Genomic DNA, 20846 nt, shown 5'->3' with positions numbered 1-20846 from the left:
TTAAATAGCTTCAAACATCTGATTACATTACTTAATATGCTAAATATGACTTTAAACATGTAAGCAAGAAAAAGTATAAGAAAACCTTTGAAATTGCACTAAAAATTTGTTGAAAGTCACTACGTAGATAAATAAAGTCTGTGTAATTAGAGTTCCATTTTAAGCAAAAGCTAGTTTTTCAGAAATTTAAATGTTTAGGACATGTCTCCTGAACAGTGTGGCACAGGTTGATACAATTTTGCAGGTACACTACGTGATCAAAAGAATCTGGACACCCACAAAAACATATGTTTTCATGTTAGATGCACTGTGCTGCCACCTACTGCCACGTACTCCATATCAGCAACCTCAGTAGTCATTAGACATCGTGAGAGAGCAGAATGGGGCACTCCACGGTACTCATGGACTTCGAATGTGGCCAGGTGACAGTGTCACTTGTGTCGTATGTCTGTACGTGAGATTTCCACACTCATGAACATCCCTAGGTCCACTGCTACTGATGTGATAGTGAAGTGGAAATGTGAAGGGACACATACAGCACAAAAGCGTATGGGCCAACCTCATCTGTTGACCGACACAGACCGACGACAAAATAGAGGGTCGTAATATGCAGACATCTATCCATAAAATCACACAGGAATTCCAAACTGCATCAGGATCCACAGCAAGTACTATGACAGTTAGGCGGGAGGTGAAAAAACTTCGATTTCACGGTCGAGCGGCTGCTCGTAAGCCACACATCATGCCATTAAATGCCAAACGATGCCTTGCATGGCGTTAGGAGCGTAAACATTGGACAATTGAACAGTGGAAAAACTGTTGTGTGAAGTGATGAATCTCGGTACACAATGCGGCGATCCAATGGCAGGGTGTGGGTATGGCGAATGCCCGGTCAAAGTGATCTGCGAGCATGTGTAGTGCCAACAGTAAAATTCAGAGACAGTGTTGTTATAGTGTGGTCGTGTTTTTCATGGTGGGGGCTTGCATCCCTTGTTTTGTGTGGCACTAGCACAGCCCAGACCTACATTGGTGTTTTAAGCATGTTCTTGCTTCCCACTGTTGAAGAGCAATTCGGGGATGGCAATCGCATCTTTCAACATGATAATAATGCACAGCCTGTGGTGGAGTGATTACCTTGTCACAAATTTTTACCTCGATTGCTTCTTTTATGACACTATCCCAGAAACTATCAGTCCATATAACAACAGATGTCTTGTCGAATGCTTTATTGTGTCACCTTACATATCCTGAGAAATTAGTGGCAGCAGAGTATGCTCCAGAAATCAGGCACTGTATTGCATTTGACAAGACATATGTTATTACAGAGGCTAATAGTTTCTGGGATAGCACCTTCAAAGAAACAATGGAGATACGAATTTGTGACAACACCCTCAATAAAGGTGGCGGCCTGGTCATCAAAAGGTTGAAGTGGGTGCAGCTGGCACATAATGTAAACATTACCATAAATGGCACTGGAATGAGCACTAATGTCACAAAAGGCAGTGTGGCTGTATAAGGTCAGTAGCAGCAGCCACTTGACAATTCCCAAAGAGTGCTTGGTGAAAAGCTTATGGACTTTAAACCACTTGATGGGGCTGGAAGCTCAAGAGAATCTGATCAGTGCATAACACCAGGAAACCATACACTCATACAAGGTGTTTGGAAATTCCTGTTACATACTTCTAGGAGCTGTAGAGGGGAGCGAGTACACAATACAAGGGTTGTCCAGAAAGTAATGCACCTCATTTTTTCCTCCAACAATTCTTTACTGAACGTAATGAGAAAATCTCTCTCTCTCTCTCTCTCTCTCTCTCTCTCTCTCTCTCTCTCCCCCCCCCCCCCCCCCCCACACACACACACACACACAAAATAATGGTGTTTTATCTACAATCCCTATTTTTCCACCTAATCTCCGTCCCGTTCTATGGCCTTTCTCCAGTGGGAAACGAGTGTGTCTGCCCTGTCAGTACCTCTCCTTGTCCTGGTGGTGAAGCCAGTGCTTCACTGTGTGAATCACCACATCATTGCCCTCAAAATGTCTTCAACTAATGGCATCCTTTGACCTCTGTCCTCACGAGTGACAACATCAGCTCGTTGTAACATGTCAGGTGTGACAGCCGCGGATAGTCTCCCCGACCACTGCAAATCGTGAAGCTCTGCCGAACCGCCTTCTGATGACCTCACCCTCCGTGCCCAGCGACTAACTGTACTTCTGTCAACAGCAGGTGCTCCACAGACTTTGCACTAACGTTTGTGAATATTCCCCACAATTTCTTTCTCTGCAGTGAGAAATTCAATGACAGCACATTGCTCGTAACGTACATCACCTACAGACACCATTTTGAAACTGTCCTGCAGCTACGCTATCTGTCGGAAGTGACAAACTTGGCGCGCTCACCCAGGAGACTTCAAATAATACACATGTATCGTTTTGCATTTGTAGCATTGTTTTCAGCTGTGAAAAAAAAAAGTGGTGCATTACTTTCTGGGCAACCCTCAAATTTTGAATAAGAATCCATGTCCAGAAACATACCATTTCTGTTCTACAACTGCTTCAGTTCAAATGTGTAATGCATCCACGTCTGTTGAGGGAAAGAGAGAAGTCTCAGAGTTGCTCGTCCTGGTACCCAGTAGAGTAGACTGAACGACCCATTCTTGGAAGCTGTGCCATTGAATGTCCAGCAGGAAATGTTGTCTCAGCACGATGGTGCACTACTAACTTCTCACATGCAGTTCAGAGGCATCTCAACAGATGATACAGTTAAAGAGGGATAGACCGAGAGGGGTCCAATCTGTCGCCACCATGACCACATGTTTGACTCCTATGGACTACTACTTGTGGAGTTTTACACAAGGTTTAATTTACGAGACTCCTGTAGGTACAGAGGAAGATCTGCTGGCGTGAGCACTGGCCGCTGCACTCGAAACTGGAGAGAGACCAGGTGGGATGGAGAGTATAGCAGAACACGGTTCATAGATACAATGTCTGTCATGACATTGGTGGCCGTCACGTCAAGTTGCTGTAGTAATGCATCATACACATCTGTAGATAAGGACCTTGATTTCATATTTTGATATACGTTGATCCAAGGTTGAGAATATATGGGCTATTTAGCCCCGACCCATGGATAAACTTTCTCGCATTGGTATGCACATGCGCATTCAAGTAACTTCCCTTGTCTTGTGCATGTGCATACATAGTGGGTCAGGCTTGTAAGTGAGCAACTGTTGTAGCTGCAGTTTATGGTGGGTCATGGCCCATCGAACATAGGCCGGTGTGAGGTGGATCACACACCATTAAGTTTAGTAGTGGTTTTGAGTTTGTACAGATGTACTGTTTGTGTTTTTCTTTTCTTTTTCGTTTATAAATGTATAGCTATGGTGTTCTTTTAATCATTGACAAAGGTCTCCTTAGGTACTTGTGGGTTTTATTATTGTTCTGAAGAAGGTGTAGTTATCTATGCCGAAACCTGGGTCAACACTTAACATTAGGTGCTTTTTTCACAATCGAGGCGGTTTTTTTAGTTTTTTAATAAACTTCTGTAGATATAGTATGCTGCGTTGTTCTTTTGTTGTTGAATAATGTACACAAGTAGACTAAGTTTTAATACAAACAACTGTGTTTAAGTGATAAACAGATATTTTGTTGTTTCCTTTTAATTTGCTACCTAATACTGTGTCACACCTAATTGAATTTCTCAAGCAGAAGTGGGCGAGTTAAATAATTAATAATAATTAATATAATAATAATATAGTAATAATAATAATTTAAAAAATAATACATTCCCAGAATCAAAGTTTTCCCATTGTTTAAGACTTTTTTATTGTTCCTGTCAAATTTCCACAACATTAATTTGCACCTGATTTTGCTTCAACATATTTGTAATTTTCCCGTAACTTACACATTACAAAAAACTGTCCGAGGAGTAAAAAATGACACTGGCATAATGTTGGCCATCCAGTAGTGTTTACAAACATTATGTGATTAAAGTTCTTAACACCAGGGGATTCCACTCGGCATTTTTGAACCGGTAAATGTGTAAAAGTTGGAACAATTCGTTATGTATCTCTCACTGCTACCAAGCTCTACTTGGAATAATGGCTGACGGGAGTAACCAAGTTTGTTCAAATAAAAATATCATTATCAACCACAACCATTTCCAGACTGTCCCTACAGTGCAAACGCAGTTTCATGACTGTTGTGATCATTGTGACACCTTTGTCGAACCACATGTTTTTAGTTTAAAAACAGCACCAGTTAACTTTTTTTTCCATGCTGAGCAAAACATGTTTCAAGAATTTATTCTCATTGTCAAGTGCAGTATTTACATATGTATTTTTTTGTGATTTTACACCAACAAACAATGTGTGTGTGGTTTTCTACACAACTGAGGAGGCACAGTACCTGATAATCAAAAAAAGACGACTGCAGTGCAAGAGATGCAGAATAACACACATTGAAACACTACACAAAATACTTACGTACATATTTGCACTTGACAACAAGAAAAAATTCTTGAAAAGCGTAATGCTAAGCATGAAAAAAATAAGTAACTACTTCAGTATTTCATTATTTAAATAAGGCTTTCAAAAACCTTGATTATGACATATGAAATTGAGTCAAACATTACATCCAAGACAGTTATCAGTTCCAGTTAAATCAGCGAATTTTATTTGATAATAAACCTTTATTAGATAATAAAGAAGTCACTGACAAGTCTTGATGCCTGTTATGCACATATATCATACATAAAGTGCAAAAATGCAAGGGGGTGTCCTAAACATAACTTTTACAGCTTAAAACCTTATTTCCCACATTTTACATTTTCCCGCATTTTATACCATTTTTGTAAAGTCACTTGAAAAGTGTAAAAGTGGGGTTTCACTGTATCTCAATTGGAACTGTCGTAGAATGGAAATGGTAGTTTCCAGATGTGAGTTCCTAAACAAAATATTATGTACTCACTCCCTCTACAAGTCCTAGAAGTTTGTAATGGGAATTTCTAAACACCCTGTATAACTGTAATCTTTGTTGAAAGTAGCCAAGTGCTCTCTTTCTCAAATACTGGACAAATAAAGCACATGCATGCCATTAGTTATGCTACCTCAAGGCAAACACACAGTCTGTGACTGTAATATTTGACTTACTGTGTTAAACTATTATTGCAAAATTATACCTCTTGATGAGTATATTATGACAGCATTTTAAATTTTTAAATTTGGTCAACAATTGGAAGAATTACTGAAAATCAATTTTTGTTCCCCCTGGATGCCATTAGATACGTACCTGCGACTGGTATTGGGTTCTGGGATAGCATTTTAGAAACACAGATACTGATCAGAAGTTTGTTTAGTACTTTTGCATGTATATGGGTTTTAGAGGGTCATGAAACACAGTATTTCTCATACCAACCAATACACAAGAAGTACAGCAAGAAATCAATCTTCTAAAATCAAAACATTCATCAGCAATGGATAACATACCAGATTTTGTTGTAAACAATGTGTAGATTTAATTTCAGAACCAATGATGTAAGTTGTAAACCTGTCCTCCTCAACTGGCAGCTTTCCAGCATGTTTAAAAATTGCTAAAGTTGAACCACTACACAAAAAAATGAAGCCAAGAAGCAGTGTCAAACTATAGGCCAGTTTCTCTACTGTGTGTTTTCTAAAATTCTAGATAAACTCTTTTATAAAAGGGTGTCAAATTTCATAAATAATACCAATGGCATCTCAACATGGTTTTAGGAGAAATCTCTCTACTGAAACAACACTCTTCTTTTCTTTTCGGTATGAAACTCTACAGGCCCTAGGTAGGCAGGAACATACCTCAAGTATATTCCTAGACTTGCGTTTGATACCATCAATCATGATGAATTGCTAGGTAAGATTCAGAAATAGGGTATTAGGGGAGCAGCGCATAACTGGATTAAATCATACCTCCATGAAAGAGAACAACTCTGAGATAACACATGAAGTAAATGGGACTGTCAAAACTCATCGGTGAGATTTATTACTGGTCAAAGGGAGTTCCCCAAGGTTCTATATTGGGTCCAATTCTGTTCTTGCTAGATGTAAACAATTTACATATAAACAGTAAAAGTAGTAAGCTATATCAATTTTCAATGACACCAGCATCTTAATTACAGTAAGCAGCAAAGGAAACTTTGAAAATTACATTACGACTGTCACAGAGAAGATAGTACAGTATTTTGATGCAAACAGTTTTGATTATAAATCTGGAAAAAAAACTGTTGCAATGGATATTTTCACCACTCAGAATAGGATACCAGCTAATCCTCCTGTAGAAATAAGTGGACAAAAAACTGAAAAAACATGGATTACAAACTTTCTCAGTATATGGATTCAACGAAACATGAAATGGGAAACACTATGGACTATGTGAACAAAAACTGAGCAAAACATATTCTCATTACAAAACAACAAGAAACTGTATATCACATCATACTCTCAGGACCATATATTTTGCTTATGTTCATTCAATATTGAAATACAGAGTAGTGTTTTGGGGAAATTGTGGAGCTAGTCTGAAATCATTTAGATTGCAGAAAAAGATTATTAGATTAATGGAAGGGTTAGATCAAAGATCATCATGCAAGCCACTATTTAGGAAAAATACCACCACTTTCACATATTTATATACTTGAAAATGCCATTATTATAAAAGAAAAACTGAACAGCAATAGTTCAAGCATCGCCCATAATGAATCTGTACATAGCTACCACACAAGACAAATAAATGATGTACATGTACAACAGACAAACACATAGCTATTACAGAAAGGCATACACGACCCTAGCTTCAAATTGTACAATGCACTACCCAAATCCACAAAAATAATAATGGACTTAAACAAGTGCAAATCAACTGAAGGATTACTTGATCGAGAACTGCTTTTATACATATAGGAATACCTAGAAAAACAAAACTGCCTCACCAATTAAGACTTTTTTTTATCAAATGTGTGGAATAACAAATTATTGTATAATTTTATCTTTTGTTAACATGATGTCTGAAAAAAAGAAAAATCAAGGAATATGTATTGTAATTAATGAATGGTCCAATATCTTTTGTGCACTGAACAGTCCTAGATTCACAGGACCAATAAATAAATAAGGGCGTCTGAAAGGTGGGGCAACATTAGCAGCTTAATTACACACATGGTACCTGCTGGTCTGGCAGTTTATTTCGTGGTGCAGTGTCCCGGCTTGGAGGTGTGCAACATGGGAGTACCCGGACAATGCAGGTGACATCACAGAAAAGAAAACACAAAGTTATACTCTGCATGTGTACCAGTACAACTTCAAAGAACTGTTATTCATGTCATACAGGTTGCAAGTAATGTCATAGACCACACATTTATGGTTACCATTTTGTAAAGGAAAGACCTATTTAATGTGATTTCTAAAGATGTACTTTCTCCTAGTTGATAGAAAGTTTAAGATAATAAGGGCTTTCAGTTTTCAGCACAGGGGAAGCTGGTAACGAGGAGTGTACACCAGAGAAGAATTACGTGGTTATTCTGAAAACTGAATCAATAAGCAGTAGTTCCGAATTAAAAAGTAACAGTGATAATCTCAACACGTGTACTATCAAACAGAAGAAAAATTCAACTTTTATCTAAATTCTCTATTCCTTATCAAGTTAATTACCAAGTACTTAATTATAAATTTTAATACACTTACAATTTTTAATTACTGGCTGTTTGAGAACAAAATTTTATACAGACTGTAGAAGCCATTACTATTCTGATGTAATGTCGACTTCTGTCAGTCCCATCTCTCACCACACACTACACTAGACCACATACTATGCTCTGCTGTGGCCTCCAAGTATGTAGAGTTGATGCTTCTGCACAGCCTGAGGGAAGTGTTGTGAACTGTTATGTCCACTGTATTACTGTGTAGCTGCAGCTATTGACTCAACCGTAATGCTATTCTATTGTGAAATGAATTCAGATTTTATGAATATGGATTGATGCCAGCTGTTTGCAACATGTGAAAATTTGTGCCTGACCGAGCCCTGAAACCGGATTTCCAGCTAATTGTGAGCAGTCACCTGAACCACTTTGATTATCCAACCAGATCTCTGGGTCTGATCCAAACTTCCATTTGTCATGGAGTCCACAAACATTATGCTCACACTTTTCACGATCACCGCACAGGGAGAGAGAAATATTTTATTGTCATTTTGGCCTCAACACATGGATACATTATTGATTCTTACAATGTCTGTATCTTCACACTGCAGTATGCTTTAGACGCATATGGAATTTTGGACTGGGCCTCTAAGCGTATTCAGATAGCCAAAATGGTATGGGCGACCATTTGCAATAAGCAGGAAATCCATGCTTGAGCTCTAAACCAGCGCAAATTTTAAAGTCTTGCCATCACCTCATTTGAAAATGTGAGTTCATTTCATAATATTTTTCACAGCTGCAATCATCAGAACTTCCATACCAAGTTCCTGCCTTGCGGTATTACGGTTGCGGGTTGGGTTGTTTGGGGGAAGAGACCAAACAGCGATGTCATTGGTCTCATCGAATTAGGGAATGACAGAAGGAAGTCGGTGGCGCCTTTTCAAAGGAACCTCCTGGCATTCGCCTGGGGCGATTTAGGGAAATAATGAAAAACCTAAATTAGGTGGCCAGACGTGGGATTGAAACGTGTTCCTCCTGAATGTGAGTCCAGTGTGCTAACCACTGCGCCACCTCGCTTGGTGGTATTACGGCCAATAAGGAATACTACCTCGAAGTTATGTGCCATCCGCATGAAGCAATCCGAAGAAAATGTCCAGAATTGTGGCAAAACCACTCATGGAAATTGCATTACAATTACGCTCCTGCTCACACCTCAATACTTGTTTGTGATTTTTTGGCAAAAAACAAAATTGTTATGTTTCCTCAGCCACTATATTCGCTGGACATGGTTCCCTGCAACCTCTTTCGATTCTCGAGGCTGAAGAGATCCACAAAAGGATGTCTGTTTGCCACCATCGATGAGATAAAATAAGAATTACTAAAGGAGCTGAACACCACAACAAAATCTGAGTTCCATAAGTGCTACCAAGATTGGAAAAAGCACTGGAACAAGTGTTTTATATCTGAGGGGGATTACTTTGAAGGAGACAAATTTGATGTCGACGATGAACACAAAGATTCTTTAAGAGATTTTAATCACACCACATATAATATAAAAAACATTTTTTGTAATTTTTCTGTTAGTCTGTCTGTCTCCATCTATCTGTCTCTCAATCTGTTAAGACCCTTTTTCGCTGGAACAGTTTGGTGTATCAAGTTCAAATTTATGTCACATATTAAGGCCGATGTCCTCTTGGCAGTGTAAAAATTTTAATCGTCTAAGTCAGTTCAATTAAAAAATATGGCCATTTATGTCACACAGTTTCATTAAAACCTATAGGGTACTTCATGTTGACCTAGAATCATGAAATTTGGCAAGAAGCAAGGTTTCACAGAGTAAGTGAATGGAAATATCGAAGTTTGTTACTTTGTAATTATATGACATGAAAACAAAAAACGTGTCTTGTCATTCATTAGCCAACTTCAAACCTGAAATCAAAACATTCTTGGAAGGCTAAGAATCCCTGAGACTGATATCTTGCAGCATTAATGTCAGTAATAGGTAGAAATCATCAATATCCTCAATTCCTAGAATGGGTGCACATACTATATAAGTTTGTGCAGAACCCCCAGTGAGAGACTCCTACTCACATGGCCAGTTTTCATTTATTTTATTTTATTCCCCATAATGTTAAATGACTGATTAGAAAATTTAAAAATATTTACATACATGAAATTGATATATCCAACTTAGTTATGATTGCTAACCTTCCAGAGTGAGATTTTCACTCCGCAGCGGAGTGTGTACTGATATGAAACTTCCTAGCAGATTAAAACTGTGTGCCGGACCGAGACTCGACCTCAAGACCTTTGCCTTTCATGAGTAACTGCTCATCACTGAGCTACCCAAGCACGACTCACGCCCTGTCCTCACAGCTTTACTTTGGAAGGTAGGAGACAAGATACTGGCAGAAGTAAAGCTGTGAGGACAGGGTGTGAGTCGTGCTTTGGTAGCTCAGTTGATGAGCACTTGACCGCAAAAGGCAAAGGTCCCGAGTTCGAGTCTTGGTCCGGCACACAGTTTTAATCCGCCAGGAAGTTTCATTACTAACCTTGTAAGTCAAAATGCTATAGGCCATCATATTGTAGCACAGTGGTAATACTTTCCACAAATATATGTTTTAGTCATTATGCAGAGATGAAGAGGCTTGCACGGGATAGACTAGGATGGAGAGCTGCATCAAACCAGTCTCAGGACTGATGGCCACAATGACAACATTTATTGAAAAATATGAAATGTGGATAAAATACAAACAGTTACTATGAGTGAGATTTGGATCTTTGATTTTACAATTGCACGACATTTATGCTATGACTCAGCTACTACCAACCAGACTGATGATGAGCTCTTAATTTTTAGTACTTATCGGTGTTCTGGCATCTGAGAACTTCACTGTACTGCTTTAGGAAATTTTTGTCTGTGCACTGACCTTCAAATCCTATAAGTACGAAGAAAATCAAAGACAGCAGAGCAGTTGGTAAGGTCCCATTTAAACAGAGATGCACTATTTCTAGATTTATGTTACTAAATGGCAGACTGGTCTACTGGTTTATCACACCATCTTTTCCTGGAAAAATTATCGCATTCAAAAGATGCAAGAGTACGCCTCATGCACAACTAATGGAACAGTTTTCTTTAAGTTATTCTTACTATTTCTGTTGCATTAATTGGTGACGGAGGAGGGAGTGAGGCAGAGACAGTGCAACAGAGAGGAAAAAGAGGAAGAGGAAGTGGAAGTGAAAGAGGTGGTAGGAGGAGGAAGAGGAGGAACATCACGAGGAGGAGGAGGAGGAGGAGGAGGAGGAAACAGAAAGAAAGAAAACCAATGAGGCACTACAAGAATGTTGACATTAGTGTTAACTCCAACATAGCTGACCTGACTCCTTTCCTCTTGGCCAGGCACTTGTTCTTCATCTGGTTGGCCAAAGATTTGGCAAGACGATTCTCTGGCTGCAGTGCCACTACCCGGTTGAAGTCCTCGTAGGCCTGATAGCAACAGACAGTACAAGATTAGCTTGTTCAATAAGAACTGCGATTACATACAACAATGATGAAGAGAGGTCAGCACAGTCGAGATGGCCGACTTGAAAAGGACACACAAGCCTGAAATGTACAATGTAAATTTCAAGATTTAGATATTTTTTCTTTCTTTTAGGAAACTAAGATTTTAGTAGTTGCTACAAAATTTACCAAGTTGCTTCACTGGGGGAAAAACAAACAAAGGATACTATGGGAACACGTGAAAGAAGTCATATAAGATGAATTTCCCAACATTTAACAACACAGCCCAATTCTGTGTAGCTCATGTGATGGATTAGCTACATAACTGTATCACTAACTCACAGTGTAATGGAAGGAACATCATTCATCAAAAACTAATTGTTTCGCATAGCTCGAGTCGTCCAGTCGCTCAATACCTCTACCATCACCAACAGGAGCATGCAAAACATATCAGTTTCAACTTTATTTAGCAACTGTGTACAAACATAACAACAACATCAAAAAATTTTCATAATCCACCTCAACCTTTTGCACTGTGTAACAAAACAAATTTATAAGACACATTACTGTTTACATTTTAAAACTTTCACGATCCTCATAACTTTTTTTTGCATTATGTAAAGAAATAAATATATGAGATATATTGCTGTTTTCATTTATAAATTAATTCAGCTCACAAAAAGTGTGTATATAAAAGGGATAGTTGCACAGCAAGTGAAAGAATTTGTAGTCAACATGTGCAATGCCACAACTTGTGAAAACTGTTCATTATTATAAACTATAATCTAAATTTAATTCATTATAATCAGTAAAGATGTGCCTTGGAAATGATGAATAATGTCAATGAACAACATAAATTGTGTTTCAACCAATGAAAACTAAAATGAACTCCGCTCAAGTATGAACTGTGATTGTAAGGCTATTAATCAATGTCTATTAATAAGACTGCAACCAGAAGAGTTAAAAAGTGGTGAACTCATGATTCAAACATATTTGAAGAGTGGAGCTATAGCTGTAGCAGATGGTGGTCTCCTTGATAGTAACAAAAAATAAAATAAAAAACCAGCATGACAGCAATGTTAAACAATACTGTAAAATAATGCCCAGAGTAAGCAGTAATAATGTGGAAATAGCATCACTGTTTAAAATGTGTAGAAGTACAGTTTTCATAGCTGGTGTTGAAGCAGGTGGATCTGTGGACTTACATAATATTATACTCAATGTTTCATCTTTTGCTACAGGAAACAAACAGAAGCTAAGGCAACACCCTCAAGTTCCTAACACCAATTAATTGAAAATGTGGAAAGTAGTAACAGTGAGGAAGTTTTTTATATACATGCCATTGTTTCCATGTTAAGGCATTATTAGAATGCTGCAAAATATAGCCAAGTTGAGGCTAACTGGGATGAACTCTTGATGGATGTATTAGTGCCATTTTTCAATGGAAAATATGGGGGAAGGGGGGGGGGGGGAATAACGATATGAATTAAGGTAGTTTACTACTACTAACCACATAGGACACATTGAGCAGTGGCAGGCACATTTGACACTGTTGGATAAGCTATCAGACAAAATTCTTTCAGATGTAGAAACAAACAAACAAACAAACAAACACACACACACACACACACACACTTATTCACCTTCATCTCCGGACATCTGGAGATGACAGTGCCTGTGCGCACGTGCAGGTGTGTGTGTTTTGTTTTAGGGTAAAGAAACAACTAGGGTCATACATGCCCATGACAAAACTGTGAACCACGAAGACAAAGAGAGGTGTTAAAAATGACTAAGTCAATCCCAATCGACAGAAGATAATACAGCTAAAAACAGGAACATGGAGAAAGTTCTATAAAATATGCCACAGAAAAACAGAGGTCCAGAACTAAAAATTAAATGCCCTTTCCCATATTGCTACGATGGGTAAAAAGTAATACACGGTTGACAGCATGCGCGTCATTCGCTACAACGATTGATAACTCGGACAGCAAACTCAAATGGGAATGTAAATGGTTGGAAAAAAAAAGCATTCAGTCAGCAAATGGTGGGCAGTTAAAAGTTGGGCCCAATGTGTGCACCACTTAAACGGCGATGGCTAAAAAGGCAGTGCCCAATAAGCAGCCTACTTAAAATTATGTCCTCCCGGCGGGAGGGCCAAGAGGTAGTCGTCCAAGCCGTTGGGAGAGGCGTAATAAGCCAGAGCTTATTCCCATGAAGGGAGGACCAGTAGCAATGCCAAAGTGACAGCACCTGCTGACAGACTGCAAGACTGGAAGAACTAGTGGGCTAAGGTAAGAGGACTGCAGCAATGGCAGCAGCGTCAGCAGCGTTTCCTGTCAAATTGACATAAACCCACATAAACATCACAGAGGCTCCATCAAGAGTGAGTGACAGCTCTCCTGGACCCCTTGCACTAAGGGATGGACAGTGAACGGCACACAGAGGCTCTGAAGGGCACAGAGTGTCGGAGCAGGTGACAATTGAAAAGCCTGTTTTGCTGGACATACTCCGTGGCCTGATACAGGATAAAGAGCTCTGCCGAATATACTCAGCAGTGTGCCGTGAGCCGATACTGGAAAATGTCGGCACCACTGGCTAAGGCACACCCGACGCCACGGTGAGTCCGAGAGCCATCAGTGTACACAAAGGTACTAACAAGAAGTTCCGCGTGAAGGTGATGAAAGTGCAGGCAATAGAGCGAGCCTGGAAGCAAATGAAGGTCCAGGTGAACACAGGCCACTGCACGAAGCAAAGGTGGTGAACAGTTTACATCCCTCGGGAAATTTGCAGGTAGCGTGAAGTTAAGCTGCCTGAGCACGAGCCGAAAGAGAACTCCAGGAAGTAATAGTAAAAAGGGACACGCACCCTAATGGACATCAAAGGAGGCATAGGAAAGGTGGCCACACATGGCAGACAAACAGCATGCATATCTGCTGAGGAGAAAGTCACGGTGGCAGGACTGCAGTAGTTTGGCAGCTTCTGCGTACAGATTCTCAACCGTGCTAACGTAAAAGGCGCCAGTGGCCAAACGGATGCCACAATGGTGGATAGTAATGAGACAGTGTAAGACAGACGTATGTGCAGATGCACAAACAATGCACCCATAGTCTAGTTTTGAACAGACAAGGGCCCGGTACAAATGGAAGAGGGTGGTTCCATCTGCAGCCCAGGAAGTATCATTGAAGACACGTAGGACACAGAGACTGCATACAGCGGGCTGCCAAGTAAGATTCGTGGTAGGACCAAGAGTGTTTCCAATCTAGCATGAGCCCAGGAATTTTGTAGTTTCAATGAATGGAAGAGCAACAGGCCCAAGATGAAGAGATAGTGGGAGAAACCAACTGTGCTGCCAGAAATTCAAACAAACTGTTTTCTCAGTGGAAAAACGAAAGCCATTGTCTATGATCGAGACATTGTTGAACACGCCGATCAATGAGACAGATCCACAGTTAACGGCAATAGATGGCAAAATTGCCAACAGGGAGGCAGCCAGAGATGCCTGGTGGGAGACAGGCCATTATAGGGTTAATGGCGATTCCAAAGAGGACGATGCTCAGGATTGAACCCTGAGGCACACCATTTTCTGGGGTAAATGTGTCTGATAGGGCAGAACATACACATACCTTGAAAACTTGGTGTTTTAAAGATTCCTCCAGAAAACAGGGCAGGTGGTCATGGAAGCCTCACAGGTAGAGAGTACAGAGGATATCAGTCCTCCAGCAGGTGTCATATGCTTTCTCCTAATCGAAAAACACAGCCACAGTCTGATTTCCACAAAAAACCATTCATCATATCAGTGGACAAAGTGACGAGATGGTCAACTGCAGAATGGCACACTCAAAATCCACACTGTGCAGTGTTTAGCAAATTGCGAGATTTGAGCCACCATACCAACCGGGCATGAATCGTATGTTTCTTAACCTTGCAACCATAGCTGGTGAGAGAAATGTGGTGGCAGATAGAAGGATGGTGTGTCTTATCAGGCTTAGGTATGAGGATGGCAGTGGCTTCACACCAGCATCTGAGAAATGTGCCCTCGCCCAGATGTGGGTGTATGTCTTAAGCAAAAAGTGCTTGCCTGCAGGACCGCAGGAGAAAGGTGTTGCAACATCTGTACGTGAACAGCATCTGGCTGTGGGGCCGAGGATCGGGATGAAGTGAGAGCACAATCTAGCGCCCTCACGGTAAAGGTGGCACTGTAGCACTCACGATTCTGAGAAGAGGAAGGGATTGCCCGAGCCACCTCCACTCGTTTCCGGTGGAGGAAGGCAGGGTGATAGTGGGAGGAGCTCGGAATCTCTGCAAAATGGCAGCCCGAGGTGTTGGAGACAGCAATAGGGTCTACGATGAAATTGTCTGCTACTGTCAGGCCGGAAACTGGGGAATGGTTGGTCGGTTCCAAGGAGCCATCTGAGGTTGGCCCAAATGACAGAAGAGGTAGTGGAACCATTAAAAGAATTAGTGAATGAAATCCAGCTAGCTCTTTTGCTACCCCGATCAACGTGATGACACTGTGTACGGATCTGTTTATAGTGAATGCAGTTTGCTATCATACGATGGCGGTTAAAAACACAGAGAGCACAGCTCTGCAGGCGAACTGTTTCACAGCATGCCTGTCCACCGAGGGACCGGGACATGGCGTGGTAAGGAGGAATGGAACGGTTGTAAGATACTCCACCTGGTCATCACAACTGAGGAAATCTTGTTCGTCAAATGTCGCCAGGGAGGAGTAAAGTCTCCACTCACACTTAGTCAACTGCCATTTGGGTGTGCACACGGGTGGAGTAGAAGTGAGCAAACAGATAGCACTCAGGATATGGTCGCTCACGTAGATGTCAGAGAGAACGGACCACTCGAGATGGCCAAGCTGGGTAGTGCAGAAGGATAGGTCCAAACGGGAATAGGTGTCCGAGGAGTCGGAAAGGAATGTGGGTGCTCCTGTGTTAAAGCAGAAGAGGTTATGTTGATTGAGGTCAGCCAAAAGGGCACCTTTCTGACAGGTTCTGGGAGAACCCCAAAGGGGACAGTGAGCATTAAAGTCACTGAGCAGCAGAAATGGGTGGGGTAGCTGCCCAATAAGCTGGAGCAAGTCTGTCCTTGTGACATCAAATGACTGAGGGATGTAAATGGTACAAAGGGAAAAGATAAAGTGAAGCAGGAAAAGGTGAACTGTAACAGCTTGCAGACAGGTAGTCAGGGAGACGGGTCGACTATGATCATCATCATCATACGGATGAGCAGCACGACTCACCTATGGTACGGAATGCTCTACATGTGGGAAGGTCAAAATGGACAAGGAAGAAATGAGAAATCCCAGAGCAGTCACGAGGACACAATTTTGTTTCCTGAAGGCAGAGCACAAGGGTACATTGCGATTCTAAAAGCAGCTGAAAATTTTCTCTGTGGGATCGAGGGCCGCAAACGTTCCATCGAAGGACAGTCATAATGACGAACAAATGAAGGGGTGTCACCACAGCACACGGATGAGCAGCACGACTCACCTATGGTACGGAATGCTCTCCTTGTGGGAAGGTCAAAATGGACAAGGAAGAAATGAGAAAGCCCAGAGCAGTCACGAGGACACAATTTTGTTTCCTGAAGGCAGAGCACAAGGGTACATTGCGATTCTAAAAGCAGCTGAAAATTTTCTCTGTGGGATCGAGGACCGCGAACGTTTCATCGAAGGACAGTCATAATGACGAACAAATGAAGGGGTGTCACCACAGCACACGTCGAGTGTCACCCAGCGAAGACTCGCTGCTATGGGGCACAGACGTACAAGGATCCTGCTCCGTGAGGTCCACAGAAGCGTCTGCTTTCTCCTGCTGTTAGCCCGAGGAGAAAAATGGTTGGCAGCGTGCACCGGTGACACGGAGGCCGGCCAGGTGAGGGTATCACGTGGCGACACAGTTCGAAGAGGATCTTCGAGTCAGGGAAACTGCAGACTGTTTGCTTCTGTTGGACTTCTTCGAGCCTTTCCAGTTAGCAGAGGAAGACTCGGGTGTCGGTTGGCTGGAAGAATGTAGGAAGTCTTCGTTCGAGTATTCCTTCTGTCCTTTCCAGCCAGTTAGTCGTGTAGCTGGCGACTTCGCCCCTCGAGACGAGAGTTTGATGGCTTGTTGCACAGTTGGAAGAGGGGACGGCAGTGCTACCTTGACACTGGGTGATTTCACAACCTTACGGTTAAATTTGAGGTCACATGTTTACACGGTTATGTCCTTTGTGGAGGACGATGTAGCAAGAACAGTGCCAGACGGTAGAATGCAGGGATTGCAACTAGCCAATAACTTGCTAATGACTGGGTATGGTATTTGTCCTTTACCCAGATCTCCTCTAAAGCCACTCATCCAGATGCACGAGACAATCTCGAGAGGTGGCAGCACGGTCACCATTGCGATTGATACAGTGGGGAGAAGGAGGCGGACAATCGCCCTCTTGGAAACCCCTAACAAAGGTTACACATTTGGCCAGGTGTCGATAAGACAGTTTGAGTGTGGTTGAAACGATGACACTGGTAGCTGTGCATCGGGTTCAGAAAGTACGGTCTGACTGTGATAGCTTAAAAGCCTGCTTTGATCTTTGACAGATGCACCACTCTATCGCAGGTGAGAAAAAGTGCGGGTGGATACTACAGAGGCCTCTACGTTTTTCATCACCCGATGGACAGCAATGACACATTGACCAGAGAGGTATGTTCGGATTTCAGCCTCTGTCAAGACCGTCGAGCAGCCTAGTGTAAACAACACCACAGGAAGAATTCAGAATTCTGTGGGCCTCGACAGAAGCAGAATAGCTAGGGAGAAGCGTAGCGGCAAGTAGTTGTGCTTGAGAATCAGAAATAGTCTCCAAAAGCAAAGTGCCATTTAGTAAACAACAGCAGGATTTGACAGGACTGGATCAGATTGTTTGGGGGAAGAGACCAAACAGCGAGGTCATCGGTCTCATCGGATTGGGGAAGGACGGGGAAGGAAGTCGGCCGTGCCCTTTCGAAGGAACCATCCCGGCATTTGCCTGGAGCGATTTAGGGAAATCACAAAAAACCTAAATCAGGATGGCCGGACGCGGGATTGAACAGTCGTCGTCCTGACTGAGGATTTGACACGGCCGATAACTGCAGCAACACCTTTCTTAAAAATAAACGGACTTACCGTTGCAAAGGACTGTCTGTCTTCAGTATGTGAAACCACGAGGAACCACGGTGCACCTGGGAGGGTCTCTGAACTGGGAGCTTCATTCCGCTTACATTTGGTGGACGTAGACTGCAAAGATGATGATTGACTCATTGCAAGGAAATCCCCCACGATTGCCAGCATCTCCGATGGCGTGCTCCTTCCAACTGGGGAGCCCTCCACAAGGGGGCGCACCCGCCTTAGGTGATTGTTCACACCTCAAGTCACACCTGACTGAGGGACCAATCAGCAATTTGAGAAGGTAGCAGCTCAGGCAGTCATTCCTCTCCGGGCCTCGCCTGTACCAGGGGGTACGTGCGAACCCAACCTGTCGGCCCGGGGCTCGGAATTACGTGTTACCCAGTCACCTGTTAAGTGTCAGATGTGTGGGCCAGCTTTCAGGAGCACACAGGGAGGAAGAAGAAGAGAGAGGAACCTCAAACACCGAGGTGGAGGAATGGTAGGAGAAGGTGAACGAAGAAAGGAAAATGGAACAAAAAACAGTGGTGCGACTGTTCGTGTATCAGCTACAGATAGTGTTGACCATTCCTAAGAACACCCCCAGACATGTTCCCCAACAGAGGGGACAAAGAATAGCAAGAGGCTAGAAGTGTGTGTGTGTGTGTGTGTGTGTGTGTGTGTGTGTGTGTGTGTCCTCCATCCATCTACAGGGTGTTACAAAAAGGTACGGCCAAACTTTCAGGAAACATTCCTCACACACAAAGAAAGAAAATACGTTATGTGGACATGTGTCCGGAAACGCTTACTTTCCATGTTAGAGCTCATTTTATTACTTCTCTTCAAACCACATTAATCATGGAATGGAAACACACAGGAACAGAACGTACCAGGGTGACTTCAAACACTTTGTTACAGGAAATGTTCAAAATGTCCTCCGTTAGCGAGGATACATGCATCCACCCTCAGTCGCATGGAATCCCTGATGCGCTGATACAGCCCTGGAGAATGGTGTATTGTATCACAGCTGTCCACAATACGAGCACGAAGAGTCTCTAGATTTGGTACCGGAGTTGCGTAGACAAGAGCTTTCAAATGCTCCCATAAATGAAAGTCAAGAGAGTTGAGGTCAGGAGAGCGTGGAGGCCACGGAATTGGTCCACCTCTGCCAATCCATCGGTCACCGAATCTGTTGTTGAGAAGCGTAAGAACACTTTGACTGAAATGTGCAGGAGCTCCATCGTGCACGAACCACATGTTGTATCGTACTTGTAAAGGCACATGTTCTAGCAGCACTGGTAGAGTATCCCGTATGAAATCATGATAACGTGCTCCATTGAGCGTAGGTTGAAAAACATGGGGCCCAATCGAGACATCACCAACAATTCCTGCCCAAAGGTTCACAGAAAATCTGTGTCGATGATGTGATTGCACAATTGCGTGTGGATTCTCGTCAGCCCACACATGTTACTTGTGAAAATTTACAATTTGATCACGTTGGAATGAAGCCTCATCCGTAAAGAGAACATTTGCACTGAAATGAGGATTGACACATTGTCGGATGAACCATTCGCAGAAGTGTACCCGTGGAGGCCAATCAGCTGCTGATAGTGCCTGCACACGCTGTACACGGTACGGAAACAACTGGTTCTCCCGTAGCACTCTCCATACAGAGACATGGTCGACGTTACCTTGTACAGCAGCAACTTCTCTGATGCTGACATTAGGGATATCGTCAACTGCACGAAGAATTGCCTCGTCCATTGCAGGTGTCCTCGTCGTTCTAGGTCTTCCCCAGTCGCGAGTCATAGGCTGGAATGTTCTGTGCTCCCTAAGACGCCGATCAATTGCTTCGAACGTCTTCCTGTCGGGACATCTTCGTTCTGGAAATCTGTCTCGATACAAAGGTGCCGTGCCACGGCTATTGCCCCGTGCTAATCCATACATCAAATGGGCATCTGCCAACTCCGCATTTGTAAACATTGCACTGACTGCAAAACCAAGTTCGTGATGAACACTAACCTGTTGATGCTACGTACTGATGTGCTTGATGCTAGTACTGTAGAGCAATGAGTCGCATGTCAACACAAGCACTGTAGTCAACATTACCTTCCTTCAATTGGGCCAACTGGCGGTGAATCGAGGAAGCACAGTACATACTGACGAAACTAAAATGAGCTCTAAGATGGAAATTAAGCGTTTCCGGACACATGTCCACATAACATCTTTTCTTTATTTGTGTGTGAGGAATGTTTCCTGAAAGTTTGGCTGTACCTTTTTGTAACACCCTGTATACCCAGTAATTATGGATACAAGTAAATGAAACTGCACAAGACGCACTGTAAGTGTGAGACTCAGTACATACCTTCTGGTAACTGTTCCTGTTTTGATGAGAAATTCCTCTTCTCATGAGAGCTTTCACATTGTCAGGTTCCACTTTAAGAACTTCATTGCAGTCTTTCAATGCCGCATCATAGCGATGCAATTTAATCACTGACAAAAACAAAAAATTTGTGAAACACTTTTGTTATGAGAAAATAAATAGTAATACAGACC

General features: G+C 42.2%; 1 protein-coding gene across 1 annotated transcript in view; it reads right to left on the bottom strand.

Moving 5' to 3' along the window:
• LOC126109564 (uncharacterized) overlaps positions 1–20846 on the bottom strand; it is a 151297-nt gene that overhangs the window by 67305 nt on the left and 63146 nt on the right. Inside the window, exons 6-7 of the mRNA XM_049914586.1 lie at positions 20656–20783; positions 11039–11148 (exon numbers count right to left, since the gene is read on the bottom strand). Coding sequence (XP_049770543.1) covers positions 11039–11148; positions 20656–20783 — 238 coding nt within the window. The remainder of the gene's footprint in view (positions 1–11038; positions 11149–20655; positions 20784–20846) is intronic.

Source organism: Schistocerca cancellata, chromosome 12, assembly GCF_023864275.1.
Source record: "Schistocerca cancellata isolate TAMUIC-IGC-003103 chromosome 12, iqSchCanc2.1, whole genome shotgun sequence".
Classification (NCBI taxonomy): domain Eukaryota; kingdom Metazoa; phylum Arthropoda; class Insecta; order Orthoptera; family Acrididae; genus Schistocerca; species Schistocerca cancellata.
The sequence above is the reverse complement of the archived record's forward strand: the minus strand, read 5'-3'. Positions and strand labels throughout refer to the sequence as shown.